Source organism: Carcharodon carcharias, chromosome 18, assembly GCF_017639515.1.
Source record: "Carcharodon carcharias isolate sCarCar2 chromosome 18, sCarCar2.pri, whole genome shotgun sequence".
In the NCBI taxonomy this organism is placed as follows: Eukaryota; Metazoa; Chordata; class Chondrichthyes; order Lamniformes; family Lamnidae; genus Carcharodon; species Carcharodon carcharias.
In genome coordinates this window covers 422,331-438,125 of record NC_054484.1, presented here as the reverse complement: position 1 = coordinate 438,125, position 15,795 = coordinate 422,331, and the positions used below count along the sequence as shown (strand labels likewise).

Below are 15,795 nucleotides of genomic sequence, written 5' to 3'. Positions count from 1 at the left end.
ACACAGTGACAGGGCCACACTATCGAGGGGTCAGTCACACAGTGACAGGGCCGCACTATCGAGGGGTCAGTCAGTCACACAGTGACAGGGCCGCACTATCGAGGGGTCAGTCAGTCACACAGTGACAGGGCCGCACTATCGAGGGGTCAGTCAGTCACACAGTGCCAGGGCCGCACTATCGAGGGGTCAGTCACACAGTGACAGGGCCGCACTATCGAGGGGTCAGTCACACAGTGACAGGGCCGCACTGTCGAGGGGTCAGTCAGTCAGTGACACAGTGACAGGGCCACACTATCGAGGAGTCAGTCACACAGTGACAGGGCCGCACTATCGAGGGGTCAGTCACACAGTGAAAGGGTCGCACTATTGAGGGGTCAGTCAGTGACACAGTGACAGGGCCGCACTATCAAGGGGTCAGTCAGTCACACGGTGACAGGGCCGCACTATCGAGGGGTCAGTCAGTCACACAGTGACAGGGCCGCACTATCGAGGGGTCAGTCAGTCACAGTGCCAGGGCCGCACTATCGAGAGGTCAGTCACACAGTGACAGGGCCGCACTATCGAAGGGTCAGTCACACAGTGACAGGGCCGCACTATCGAGGGGTCAGTCAGTCACAGTGACAGGGCCGCACTATCGAGGGGTCAGTCAGTCACACAGTGACAGGGCCGCACTATCGAGGGGTCAGTCAGTCACACGGTGACCGGGCCGCACTATCGAGGGGTCAGTCACACAGTGACAGGGCCCCACTATCGAGGGGTCAGTCAGTCACACGGTGACAGGGCCGCACTATCGAGGGGTCAGTCACACAGTGACAGGGCCCCACTATCGAGGGGTCAGTCAGTCACACAGTGACAGGGCCGCACTATCGAGGGGTCAGTCAGTCACACGGTGACAGGGCCGCACTATCGAGGGGTCAGTCAGTCACAGTGACAGGGCCGCACTATCGAGGGGTCAGTCAGTCACAGTGACGGGCCGCACTATCGAGGGGTCAGTCACACAGTGACAGGGCCACACTATCGAGGGGTCAGTCACACAGTGACAGGGCCGCACTATCGAGGGGTCAGTCAGTCACACAGTGACAGGGCCGCACTATCGAGGGGTCAGTCAGTCACACAGTGCCAGGGCCGCACTATCGAGGGGTCAGTCACACAGTGACAGGGCCGCACTATCGAGGGGTCAGTCACACAGTGACAGGGCCGCACTGTCGAGGGGTCAGTCAGTCAGTGACACAGTGACAGGGCCACACTATCGAGGGGTCAGTCACACAGTGACAGGGGCCGCACTATCGAGGGGTCAGTCACACAGTGACAGGGCCGCACTATCGAGGGGTCAGTCACACAGTGACAGGGCCCCACTATCGAGGGGTCAGTCAGTCACACAGTGACAGGGCCGCACTATCGAGGGGTCAGTCAGTCACACGGTGACAGGGCCGCACTATCGAGGGGTCAGTCAGTCACAGTGACGGGCCGCACTATCGAGGGGTCAGTCACACAGTGACAGGGCCACACTATCGAGGGGTCAGTCACACAGTGACAGGGCCGCACTATCGAGGGGTCAGTCAGTCACACAGTGACAGGGCCGCACTATCGAGGGGTCAGTCAGTCACACAGTGCCAGGGCCGCACTATCGAGGGGTCAGTCACACAGTGACAGGGCCGCACTATCGAGGGGTCAGTCACACAGTGACAGGGCCGCACTGTCGAGGGGTCAGTCAGTCAGTGACACAGTGACAGGGCCACACTATCGAGGGGTCAGTCACACAGTGACAGGGCCGCACTATCGAGGGGTCAGTCACACAGTGAAAGGGTCGCACTATTGAGGGGTCAGTCAGTGACACAGTGACAGGGCCGCACTATCAAGGGGTCAGTCAGTCACACGGTGACAGGGCCGCACTATCGAGGGGTCAGTCAGTCACACAGTGACAGGGCCGCACTATCGAGGGGTCAGTCAGTCACAGTGCCAGGGCCGCACTATCGAGAGGTCAGTCACACAGTGACAGGGCCGCACTATCGAGGGGTCAGTCACACAGTGACAGGGCCGCACTATCGAGGGGTCAGTCAGTCACAGTGACAGGGCCGCACTATCGAGGGGTCAGTCACACAGTGACAGGGCCGCTCTATCGAGGGGTCAGTCACAGAGTGACAGGGCCGTACTATCGAGGGGTCAGTCAGTCACACAGTGACAGGGCCGTACTATCGAGGGGTCAGTCAGTCACACAGTGACAGGGCCGCACTATCGAGGGGTCAGTCAATCACAGTGACAGGGCCGCATTATCGAGGGGTCAGTCAGTCACACGGGACAGGGCCGCACTGTCAGTCACACGGTGACAGGGCCGCACTATCGAGGGGTCAGTCACACAGTGACAGGGCCGCACTATCGAGGGGTCAGTCAGTCACACAGTGACAGGGCCGCACTATCGAGGGGTCAGTCAGTCACACAGTGACAGGGCCGCACTATCGAGGGGTCAGTCACACAATGACAGGGCCGCACTATCGAGGTGTCAGTCAGTCACAGTGACAGGGCCGCACTATCGAGGGGTCAGTCAGTCACAGTGACAGGGCCACACTATCGAGGGGTCAGTCACACAGTGACAGGGCCGCACTATCGAGGGGTCAGTCAGTCACACAGTGACAGGGCCGCACTATCGAGGGGTCAGTCACACAGTGACAGGGCCGCACTATCGAGGGGTCAGTCAGTCACACAGTGACAAGGCCGCACTATTGAGGGGTCAGTCACACAGTGACAGGGCCGCACTATCGAGGGGTCAGTCAGTCACAGTGACAGGGCCGCACTATTGAGGGGTCAGTCATACAGTGACAGGGCCGCACTATCGAGGGGTCAGTCACACAGTGACAGGGCCGCACTATCGAGGGGTCAGTCACACAGTGACAGGGCCGCACTATCGAGGGGTCAGTCACACAGTGACAGGGCCGCACTATCGAGGGGTCAGTCAGTCACACAGTGACAGGGCCGCACTATCGAGGGGTCAGTCACACAGTGACAGGGCCGCACTATCGAGGGGTCAGTCAGTCACAGTGACAGGGCCGCACTATCGAGGGGTCAGTCACACAGTGACAGGGCCGCACTATCGAGGGGTCAGTCAGTCACAGTGACAGGGCCGCACTATCGAGGGGTCAGTCAGTCACAGTGACAGGGCCGCACTATCGAGGGGTCAGTCACACAGTGACAGGGCCGCTCTATCGAGGGGTCAGTCACAGAGTGACAGGGCCGCACTATCGAGGGGTCAGTCACACAGTGACAGGGCCGCACTATCGAGGGGTCAGTCAGTCACACAGTGACAGGGCCGCACTATCGAGGGGTCAGTCACACAGTGACAGGGCCGCACTATCGAGGGGTCAGTCACACAGTGACAGGGCCGCACTATCGAGGGGTCAGTCACACAGTGACAGGGCCGCACTATCGAGGGGTCAGTCACACAGTGACAGGGCCGCACTATCGAGGGGTCAGTCAGTCACACAGTGACAGGGCCGCACTATCGAGGGGTCAGTCACACAGTGACAGGGCCGCACTATCGAGGGGTCAGTCAGTCACACAGTGACAGGGCCGCACTATCGAGGGGTCAGTCACACAGTGACAGGGCCGCACTATCGAGGGGTCAGTCACACAGTGACAGGGCCGCACTATCGAGGGGTCAGTCAGTCACACAGTGACAGGGCCGCACTATCGAGGGGTCAGTCACACAGTGACAGGGCCGCACTATCGAGGGGTCAGTCACACAGTGACAGGGCCGCACTATCGAGGGGTCAGTCAGTCACAGTGACAGGGCCGCACTATCGAGGGGTCAGTCACACAGTGACAGGGCCGCACTATCGAGGGGTCAGTCACACAGTGACAGGGCCGCACTATCGAGGGGTCAGTCAGTCACACAGTGACAGGGCCGCACTATCGAGGGGTCAGTCACACAGTGACAGGGCCGCACTATCGAGGGGTCAGTCAGTCACACAGTGACAGGGCCGCACTATCGAGGGGTCAGTCACACAGTGACAGGGCCGCACTATCGAGGGGTCAGTCACACAGTGACAGGGCCGCACTATCGAGGGTCAGTCACACAGTGACAGGGCCGCACTATCGAGGGGTCAGTCACACAGTGACAGGGCCGCACTATCGAGGGGTCAGTCAGTCACACAGTGACAGGGCCGCACTATCGAGGGGTCAGTCAGTCACAGTGACAGGGCCGCACTATCGAGGGGTCAGTCAGTCACACAGTGACAGGGCCGCACTATCGAGGGGTCAGTCACACAGTGACAGGGCCGCACTATCGAGGGGTCAGTCAGTCACAGTGACAGGGCCGCACTATCGAGGGGTCAGTCATCACAGTGACAGGGGCCGCACTATCGAGGGGTCAGTCAGTCACACAGTGACAGGGCCGCACTATCGAGGGGTCAGTCACACAGTGACAGGGCCGCACTATCGAGGGGTCAGTCACACAGTGACAGGGCCGCACTATCGAGGGGTCAGTCAGTCACACAGTGACAGGGCCGCACTATCGAGGGGTCAGTCACACAGTGACAGGGCCGCACTATCGAGGGGTCAGTCAGTCACACAGTGACAGGGCCGCACTATCGAGGGGTCAGTCACACAGTGACAGGGCCGCACTATCGAGGGGTCAGTCAGTCACAGTGACAGGGCCGCACTATCGAGGGGTCAGTCAGTCACACAGTGACAGGGCCGCACTATCGAGGGGTCAGTCACACAGTGACAGGGCCGCACTATCGAGGGGTCAGTCACACAGTGACAGGGCCGCACTATCGAGGGGTCAGTCAGTCACAGTGACAGGGCCGCACTATCGAGGGGTCAGTCAGTCACACAGTGACAGGGCCGCACTATCGAGGGGTCAGTCAGTCACACAGTGACAGGGCCGCACTATCGAGGGGTCAGTCAGTCACAGTGACAGGGCCGCACTATCGAGGGGTCAGTCACACAGTGACAGGGCCGCACTATCGAGGGGTCAGTCACACAGTGACAGGGCCGCACTATCGATGGGTCAGTCAGTCACAGTGACAGGGCCGCACTATCGAGGGGTCAGTCACACAGTGACAGGGCCGCACTATCGAGGGGTCAGTCACACAGTGACAGGGCCGCACTATCGAGGGGTCAGTCAGTCACACAGTGACAGGGCCGCACTATCGAGGGGTCAGTCAGTCACACAGTGACAGGGCCGCACTATCGAGGGGTCAGTCAATCACAGTGACAGGGCCGCACTATCGAGGGGTCAGTCAGTCACACGGTGACAGGGCCGCACTATCGAGGGGTCAGTCACACAGTGACAGGGCCGCACTATCGAGGGGTCAGTCAGTCACACAGTGACAGGGCCGCACTATCGAGGGGTCAGTCAGTCACACAGTGACAGGGCCGCACTATCGAGGGGTCAGTCACACAGTGACAGGGCCGCACTATCGAGGGGTCAGTCAGTCACAGTGACAGGGCCGCACTATCGAGGGGTCAGTCAGTCACAGTGACAGGGCCACACTATCGAGGGGTCAGTCACACAGTGACAGGGCCGCACTATCGAGGGGTCAGTCAGTCACACAGTGACAGGGCCGCACTATCGAGGGGTCAGTCACACAGTGACAGGGCCGCACTATCGAGGGGTCAGTCAGTCACACAGTGACAAGGGCCGCACTATTGAGGGGTCAGTCACACAGTGACAGGGCCGCACTATCGAGGGGTCAGTCAGTCACAGTGACAGGGCCGCACTATTGAGGGGTCAGTCATACAGTGACAGGGCCGCACTATCGAGGGGTCAGTCACACAGTGACAGGGCCGCACTATCGAGGGGTCAGTCACACAGTGACAGGGCCGCACTATCGAGGGGTCAGTCACACAGTGACAGGGCCGCACTATCGAGGGGTCAGTCAGTCACACAGTGACAGGGCCGCACTATCGAGGGGTCAGTCACACAGTGACAGGGCCGCACTATCGAGGGGTCAGTCAGTCACACGTGACAGGGCCGCACTATCGAGGGGTCAGTCACACAGTGACAGGGCCGCACTATCGAGGGGTCAGTCAGTCACACAGTGACAGGGCCGCACTATCGAGGGGTCAGTCACACAGTGACAGGGCCGCACTATCGAGGGGTCAGTCATCACAGTGACAGGGCCGCACTATCGAGGGGTCAGTCACACAGTGACAGGGCCGCACTATCGAGGGGTCAGTCACACAGTGACAGGGCCGCACTATCGAGGGGTCAGTCAGTCACACAGTGACAGGGCCGCACTATCGAGGGGTCAGTCACACAGTGACAGGGCCGCACTCTCGAGGGGTCAGTCAGTCACAGTGACAGGGCCGCACTATCGAGGGGTCAGTCACACAGTGACAGGGCCGCACTATCGAGGGGTCAGTCACACAGTGACAGGGCCGCACTATCGAGGGGTCAGTCACACAGTGACAGGGCCGCACTATCGAGGGGTCAGTCACACAGTGACAGGGCCGCACTATCGAGGGGTCAGTCACACAGTGACAGGGCCGCACTATCGAGGGGTCAGTCAGTCACACAGTGACAGGGCCGCACTATCGAGGGGTCAGTCACACAGTGACAGGGCCGCACTATCGAGGGGTCAGTCAGTCACACGGTGACAGGGCCGCACTATCGAGGGGTCAGTCATTCACACAGTGACAGGGCCGCACTATCGAGGGGTCAGTCACACAGTGACAGGGCCGCACTATCGAGGGGTCAGTCAGTCACAGTGACAGGGACGCATTATCGAGGGGTCAGTCAGTCACACAGTGACAAGGCCGCACTATCGAGGGGTCAGTCACACAGTGACAGGGCCGCACTAACGAGGGGTCAGCCAGTCACAGTGACAGGGCCGCACTATCGAGGGGTCAGTCACACAGTGACAGGGCCGCACTATTGAGGGGTCAGTCACACAGTGACAGGGCAGCACTATCGAGGGGTCAGTGACACAGTGACAGGGCCGCACTATCGAGGGGTCAGTCACACAGTGACAGGGCCGCACTATCGAGGGGTCAGTGACACAGTGACAGGGCCGCACTATCGAGGGGTCAGTCAGTCACACGGTGACAGGGCCGCACTATCGAGGGGTCAGTCACACAGTGACAGGGCCGCACTATCGAGGGGTCAGTCAGTCACACGGTGACAGGGCCGCACTATCGAGGGGTCAGTCAGTCACAGTGACGGGCCGCACTATCGAGGGGTCAGTCACACAGTGACAGGGCCACACTATCGAGGGGTCAGTCACACAGTGACAGGGCCGCACTATCGAGGGGTCAGTCTGTCACACAGTGACAGGGCCGCACTATCGAGGGGTCAGTCAGTCACACAGTGACAGGGCCGCACTATCGAGGGGTCAGTCAGTCACACAGTGCCAGGGCCGCACTATCGAGGGGTCAGTCACACAGTGACAGGGCCGCACTATCGAGGGGTCAGTCACACAGTGACAGGGCCGCACTGTCGAGGGGTCAGTCAGTCAGACACAGTGACAGGGCCGCACTATCGAGGGGTCAGTCACACAGTGACAGGGCCGCACTATCGAGGGGTCAGTCACACAGTGACAGGGTCGCACTATCGAGGGGTCAGTCAGTGACACAGTGACAGGGCCGCACTATCGAGGGGTCAGTCAGTCACACGTGACAGGGCCGCACTATCGAGGGGTCAGTCAGTCACACAGTGACAGGGCCGCACTATCGAGGGGTCAGTCAGTCACAGTGACAGGGCCGCACTATCGAGGGGTCAGTCACACAGTGACAGGGCCGCACTATCGAGGGGTCAGTCACACAGTGACAGGGCCGCACTATCGAGGGGTCAGTCAGTCACAGTGACAGGGCCGCACTATCGAGGGGTCAGTCACACAGTGACAGGGCCGCACTATCGAGGGGTCAGTCAGTCACACAGTGACAGGGCCGCACTATCGAGGGGTCAGTCAGTCACACAGTGACAGGGCCGCACTATCGAGGGGTCAGTCAGTCACACAGTGACAGGGCCGCACTATCGAGGGGTCAGTCAGTCACAGTGACAGGGCCGCACTATCGAGGGGTCAGTCACACAGTGACAGGGCCGCACTATCGAGGGGTCAGTCACACAGTGACAGGGCCGCACTATCGAGGGGTCAGTCAGTCACAGTGACAGGGCCGCACTATCGAGGGTCAGTCAGTCACACAGTGACAGGGCCGCACTATCGAGGGGTCAGTCACACAGTGACAGGGCCGCACTATCGAGGGGTCAGTCAGTCACAGTGACAGGGCCGCACTATCGAGGGGTCAGTCAGTCACACAGTGACAGGGCCGCACTATCGAGGGGTCAGTCACACAGTGACAGGGCCGCACTATCGAGGGGTCAGTCAGTCACAGTGACAGGGCCGCACTATCGAGGGGTCAGTCACACAGTGACAGGGCCGCACTATCGAGGGGTCAGTCAGTCACAGTGACAGGGCCGCACTATCGAGGGGTCAGTCAGCACAGTGACAGGGCCACACTATCGAGGGGTCAGTCACACAGTGACAGGGCCGCACTATCGAGGGGTCAGTCAGTCACACAGTGACAGGGCCGCACTATCGAGGGGTCAGTCACACAGTGACAGGGCCGCACTATCGAGGGGTCAGTCAGTCACACAGTGACAAGGCCGCACTATTGAGGGGTCAGTCACACAGTGACAGGGCCGCACTATCGAGGGGTCAGTCAGTCACAGTGACAGGGCCGCACTATTGAGGGGTCAGTCATACAGTGACAGGGCCGCACTATCGAGGGGTCAGTCACACAGTGACAGGGCCGCACTATCGAGGGGTCAGTCACACAGTGACAGGGCCGCACTATCGAGGGGTCAGTCACACAGTGACAGGGCCGCACTATCGAGGGGTCAGTCAGTCACACAGTGACAGGGCCGCACTATCGAGGGGTCAGTCACACAGTGACAGGGCCGCACTATCGAGGGGTCAGTCAGTCACACAGTGACAGGGCCGCACTATCGAGGGGTCAGTCACACAGTGACAGGGCCGCACTATCGAGGGGTAGTCAGTCACACAGTGACAGGGCCGCACTATCGAGGGGTCAGTCAGTCACACAGTGACAGGGCCGCACTATCGAGGGGTCAGTCAGTCACACGGTGACAGGGCCGCACTATCGAGGGGTCAGTCATTCACACGGTGACAGGGCCGCACTATCGAGGGGTCAGTCACACAGTGACAGGGCCGCACTATCGAGGGGTCAGTCAGTCACAGTGACAGGGACGCATTATCGAGGGGTCAGTCAGTCACACAGTGACAAGGCCGCACTATCGAGGGGTCAGTCACACAGTGACAGGGCCGCACTAACGAGGGGTCAGTCAGTCACAGTGACAGGGCCGCACTATTGAGGGGTCAGTCACACAGTGACAGGGCCGCACTATCGAGGGGTCAGTCACACAGTGACAGGGCCGCACTATCGAGGGGTCAGTCACACAGTGACAGGGCCGCACTATCGAGGGGTCAGTCACACAGTGACAGGGCCGCACTATCGAGGGGTCAGTCAGTCACATGGTGACAGGGCCGCACTATCGAGGGTTCAGTCACACAGTGACAGGGCCGCACTATCGAGGGGTCAGTCAGTCACACGGTGACAGGGCCGCACAATCGAGGGGTCAGTCACACAGTGACAGGGCCGCACTATCGAGGGGTCAGTCAGTCACACAGTGACAGGGCCGCACTATCGAGGGGTCAGTCAGTCACACAGTGACAGTGCCGCACTATCGAGGGGTCAGTCAGTCACACGGTGACAGGGCCGCACTATCGAGGGGTCAGTCATTCACACGGTGACAGGGCCGCACTATCGAGGGGTCAGTCACACAGTGACAGGGCCGCACTATCGAGGGGTCAGTCAGTCACACGGTGACAGGGCCGCACTATCGAGGGGTCAGTCAGTCACACAGTGACATGGCCGCACTATCGAGGGGTCAGTCAGTCACAGTGACAGGGCCGCACTATCGAGAGGTCAGTCACACAGTGACAGGGCCGCACTATCGAGGGGTCAGTCACACAGTGACAGGGCCGCACTATCGAGGGGTCAGTCAGTCACAGTGACAGGGCCGCACTATCGAGGGGTCAGTCACACAGTGACAGGGCCGCTCTATCGAGGGGTCAGTCACAGAGTGACAGGGCCGCACTATCGAGGGGTCAGTCAGTCACACAGTGACAGGGCCGCACTATCGAGGGGTCAGTCAGTCACACAGTGCCAGGGCCGCACTATCGAGGGGTCAGTCACACAGTGACAGCGCCGCACTATCGAGGGGTCAGTCACACAGTGACAGGGCCGCACTGTCGAGGGGTCAGTCAGTCAGTGACACAATGACAGGGCCACACTATCGAGGGGTCAGTCACACAGTGACAGGGCCGCACTATCGAGGGGTCAGTCACACAGTGAAAGGGTCGCACTATTGAGGGGTCAGTCAGTGACACAGTGACAGGGCCGCACTATCAAGGGGTCAGTCAGTCACACGGTGACAGGGCCGCACTATCGAGGGGTCAGTCAGTCACACAGTGACATGGCCGCACTATCGAGGGGTCAGTCAGTCACAGTGACAGGGCCGCACTATCGAGAGGTCAGTCACACAGTGACAGGGCCGCACTATCGAGGGGTCAGTCACACAGTGACAGGGCCGCACTATCGAGGGGTCAGTCAGTCACAGTGACAGGGCCGCACTATCGAGGGGTCAGTCACACAGTGACAGGGCCGCTCTATCGAGGGGTCAGTCACAGAGTGACAGGGCCGTACTATCGAGGGGTCAGTCAGTCACACAGTGACAGTGCCGTACTATCGAGGGGTCAGTCAGTCACACAGTGACAGGGCCGCACTATCGAGGGGTCAGTCAATCACAGTGACAGGGCCGCATTATCGAGGGGTCAGTCAGTCACACGGTGACAGGGCCGCACTATCGAGGGGTCAGTCACACAGTGACAGGGCCGCACTATCGAGGGGTCAGTCAGTCACACAGTGACAGGGCCGCACTATCGAGGGGTCAGTCAGTCACACAGTGACAGGGCCGCACTATCGAGGGGTCAGTCACACAGTGACAGGGCCGCACTATCGAGGGGTCAGTCAGTCACAGTGACAGGGCCGCACTATCGAGGGGTCAGTCAGTCACAGTGACAGGGCCACACTATTGAGGGGTCAGTCACACAGTGACAGGGCCGCACTATCGAGGGGTCAGTCAGTCACACAGTGACAGGGCCGCACTATCGAGGGGTCAGTCACACATTGACAGGGCCGCACTATCGAGGGGTCAGTCAGTCACACAGTGACAAGGCCGCACTATTGAGGGGTCAGTCACACAGTGACAGGGCCGCACTATCGAGGGGTCAGTCAGTCACAGTGACAGGGCCGCACTATTGAGGGGTCAGTCATACAGTGACAGGGCCGCACTATCGAGGGGTCAGTCACACAGTGACAGGGCCGCACTATCGAGGGGTCAGTCACACAGTGACAGGGCCGCACTATCGAGGGGTCAGTCACACAGTGACAGGGCCGCACTATCGAGGGGTCAGTCAGTCACACAGTGACAGGGCCGCACTATCGAGGGGTCAGTCACACAGTGACAGGGCCGCACTATCGAGGGGTCAGTCAGTCACACAGTGACAGGGCCGCACTATCGAGGGGTCAGTCACACAGTGACAGGGCCGCACTATCGAGGGGTTAGTCAGTCACACAGTGACAGGGCCGCACTATCGAGGGGTCAGTCAGTCACACAGTGACAGGGCCGCACTATCGAGGGGTCAGTCAGTCACACGGTGACAGGGCCGCACTATCGAGGGGTCAGTCATTCACACGGTGACAGGGCCGCACTATCGAGGGGTCAGTCACACAGTGACAGGGCCGCACTATCGAGGGGTCAGTCAGTCACAGTGACAGGGACGCATTATCGAGGGGTCAGTCAGTCACACAGTGACAAGGCCGCACTATTGAGGGGTCAGTCACACAGTGACAGGGCCGCACTAACGAGGGGTCAGTCAGTCACAGTGACAGGGCCGCACTATTGAGGGGTCAGTCACACAGTGACAGGGCCGCACTATCGAGGGGTCAGTCACACAGTGACAGGGCCGCACTATCGAGGGGTCAGTCACACAGTGACAGGGCCGCACTATCGAGGGGTCAGTCACACAGTGACAGGGCCTTACTATCGAGGGGTCAGTCAGTCACATGGTGACAGGGCCGCACTATCGAGGGGTCAGTCACACAGTGACAGGGCCGCACTATCGAGGGGTCAGTCAGTCACACGGTGACAGGGCCGCACAATCGAGGGGTCAGTCACACAGTGACAGGGCCGCACTATCGAGGGGTCAGTCAGTCACACAGTGACAGGGCCGCACTATCGAGGGGTCAGTCAGTCACACAGTGACAGTGCCGCACTATCGAGGGGTCAGTCAGTCACACGGTGACAGGGCCGCACTATCGAGGGGTCAGTCATTCACACGGTGACAGGGCCGCACTATCGAGGGGTCAGTCACACAGTGACAGGGCCGCACTATCGAGGGGTCAGTCAGTCACACGGTGACAGGGCCGCACTATCGAGGGGTCAGTCAGTCACACAGTGACATGGCCGCACTATCGAGGGGTCAGTCAGTCACAGTGACAGGGCCGCACTATCGAGAGGTCAGTCACACAGTGACAGGGCCGCACTATCGAGGGGTCAGTCACACAGTGACAGGGCCGCACTATCGAGGGGTCAGTCAGTCACAGTGACAGGGCCGCACTATCGAGGGGTCAGTCACACAGTGACAGGGCCGCTCTATCGAGGGGTCAGTCACAGAGTGACAGGGCCGTACTATCGAGGGGTCAGTCAGTCACACAGTGACAGTGCCGTACTATCGAGGGGTCAGTCAGTCACACAGTGACAGGGCCGCACTATCGAGGGGTCAGTCAATCACAGTGACAGGGCCGCATTATCGAGGGGTCAGTCAGTCACACGGTGACAGGGCCGCACTATCGAGGGGTCAGTCACACAGTGACAGGGCCGCACTATCGAGGGGTCAGTCAGTCACACAGTGACAGGGCCGCACTATCGAGGGGTCAGTCAGTCACACAGTGACAGGGCCGCACTATCGAGGGGTCAGTCACACAGTGACAGGGCCGCACTATCGAGGGGTCAGTCAGTCACAGTGACAGGGCCGCACTATCGAGGGGTCAGTCAGTCACAGTGACAGGGCCACACTATCGAGGGGTCAGTCACACAGTGACAGGGCCGCACTATCGAGGGGTCAGTCAGTCACACAGTGACAGGGCCGCACTATCGAGGGGTCAGTCACACAGTGACAGGGCCGCACTATCGAGGGGTCAGTCAGTCACACAGTGACAAGGCCGCACTATTGAGGGGTCAGTCACACAGTGACAGGGCCGCACTATCGAGGGGTCAGTCAGTCACAGTGACAGGGCCGCACTATTGAGGGGTCAGTCATACAGTGACAGGGCCGCACTATCGAGGGGTCAGTCACACAGTGACAGGGCCGCACTATCGAGGGGTCAGTCACACAGTGACAGGGCCGCACTATCGAGGGGTCAGTCACACAGTGACAGGGCCGCACTATCGAGGGGTCAGTCAGTCACACAGTGACAGGGCCGCACTATCGAGCGGTCAGTCACACAGTGACAGGGCCGCACTATCGAGGGGTCAGTCAGTCACACAGTGACAGGGCCGCACTATCGAGGGGTCAGTCACACAGTGACAGGGCCGCACTATCGAGGGGTTAGTCAGTCACACAGTGACAGGGCCGCACTATCGAGGGGTCAGTCAGTCACACAGTGACAGGGCCGCACTATCGAGGGGTCAGTCAGTCACACGGTGACAGGGCCGCACTATCGAGGGGTCAGTCATTCACACAGTGACAGGGCCGCACTATCGAGGGGTCAGTCACACAGTGACAGGGCCGCACTATCGAGGGGTCAGTCAGTCACAGTGACAGGGACGCATTATCGAGGGGTCAGTCAGTCACACAGTGACAAGGCCGCACTATTGAGGGGTCAGTCACACAGTGACAGGGCCGCACTAACGAGGGGTCAGTCAGTCACAGTGACAGGGCCGCACTATTGAGGGGTCAGTCACACAGTGACAGGGCCGCACTATCGAGGGGTCAGTCACACAGTGACAGGGCCACACTATCGAGGGGTCAGTCACACAGTGACAGGGCCGCACTATCGAGGGGTCAGTCAGTCACATGGTGACAGGGCCGCACTATCGAGGGGTCAGTCACACAGTGACAGGGCCGCACTATCGAGGGGTCAGTCAGTCACACGGTGACAGGGCCGCACTATCGAGGGGTCAGTCACACAGTGACAGGGCCGCACTATCGAGGGGTCAGTCAGTCACACAGTGACACGGGCCGCACTATCGAGGGGTCAGTCAGTCACACAGTGACAGGGCCGCACTATCGAGGGGTAGGCAGTCACACGTGACAGGGCCGCACTATCGAGGGGTCAGTCATTCACACGGTGACAGGGCCGCACTATCGAGGGGTCAGTCACACAGTGACAGGGCCGCACTATCGAGGGGTCAGTCATCACAGTGACAGGGCCGCACTATCGAGGGGCAGTCCACACAGTGGACAGGGCCGCGCACTATCGAGGGGTCAGTCAGTCACACAGTGACAGGCCGCACTATCGAGGGGTCAGTCAGTCACACGGTGACAGGGCCGCACATCGAGGGGTCAGTCAGTCACAGTGACAGGGCCGCACTATCGAGGGGTCAGTCAGTCACACAGTGACAGGGCCGCACTATCGAGGGGTCAGTCAGTCACACAGTGACAGGGCCGCACTATCGAGGGGTCAGTCACACAGTGACAGGGCCGCACTATCGAGGGGTCAGTCACACAGTGACAGGGCCGCACTATCGAGGGGTCAGTCACACAGTGACAGGGCCGCACTATCGAGGGGTCAGTCAGTCACACAGCCTGTTTAGTCCTCTCCGTATTGTTCATTCACACTGTTCCATCCCTGATGTAGGAAACTGGGCACATGATCAGCGCCACGGAGACGGGACTTACTATTATCCGAATGGTGATACATACAGTGGAGAATGGCTCGCTCATCAAAGGTAGAGCACGAGACCTTTTTGGCAATGCAGTGATAGCCCAATGCTTACAGCGGGGGTCAACATTTGGGTTGGAACCTTTTAAGTTCATCAGTTTCTGAGCTGATATCGTTAAGACAGGCAGGATAACATCAGCAGCTGGAATTCCAAACGTTTCCAGCTGTGCTGCCTCACTGTAATGCACAGCCTCATGAATTATGGCAGTGACTGAGGAGTGAGGCCATTTAACACTGCCACAGTCAAATCAATAACCATTGGGAATATGGTCAATTTGCAGGAACATTATCAAATGAAACATTGACAGGCCAGGTTCCTGAGGAGAAGGATTACCAGGTGGGAAGGGATGTTGAAGCTGAGTCTATCTCCCCTCATCTTCTCTTCACTCTCTGGCCAAAGCCGCAGATCCCTATTTCTCAGCAACTAGTTGTCCTCAGGCATTTCAGTCAAGTGCCAAAGGTAAAGTGGTGGTTCCAGATGACGGGTTTACACCACGAGAGCCATCCCAATGGAACCCAATCCTGCTCCTATTCTCTCATTCCCTGTCCATTTGGCCAGGAGAAATCACGAGATAGTGACAGCTGCAGGAACCCATTTTGATATCGCTACTCGCAGCTCAGGGAACACTGACGCTACATGCTATTCAACACAGAATCGGGATTGAGTCTGGGATCTTGCTGCTCAGAAAGAGACAGTTACTCACTGGAGAAGGTCCCTGAGCTGCTTTGATATATTTAATCAAATACAAATTGATCATTGATAAAGTT

At 59.4% G+C, this 15,795-nt stretch overlaps 1 protein-coding gene across 1 annotated transcript in view; it reads left to right on the top strand.

Annotated features, from left to right (window-relative positions):
• rsph1 (radial spoke head component 1) overlaps positions 1 to 15,795 on the top strand; it is an 84,826-nt gene that overhangs the window by 40,485 nt on the left and 28,546 nt on the right. Inside the window, exon 4 of the mRNA XM_041211933.1 lies at positions 14,944 to 15,034. Coding sequence (XP_041067867.1) covers positions 14,944 to 15,034 — 91 coding nt within the window. The remainder of the gene's footprint in view (positions 1 to 14,943; positions 15,035 to 15,795) is intronic.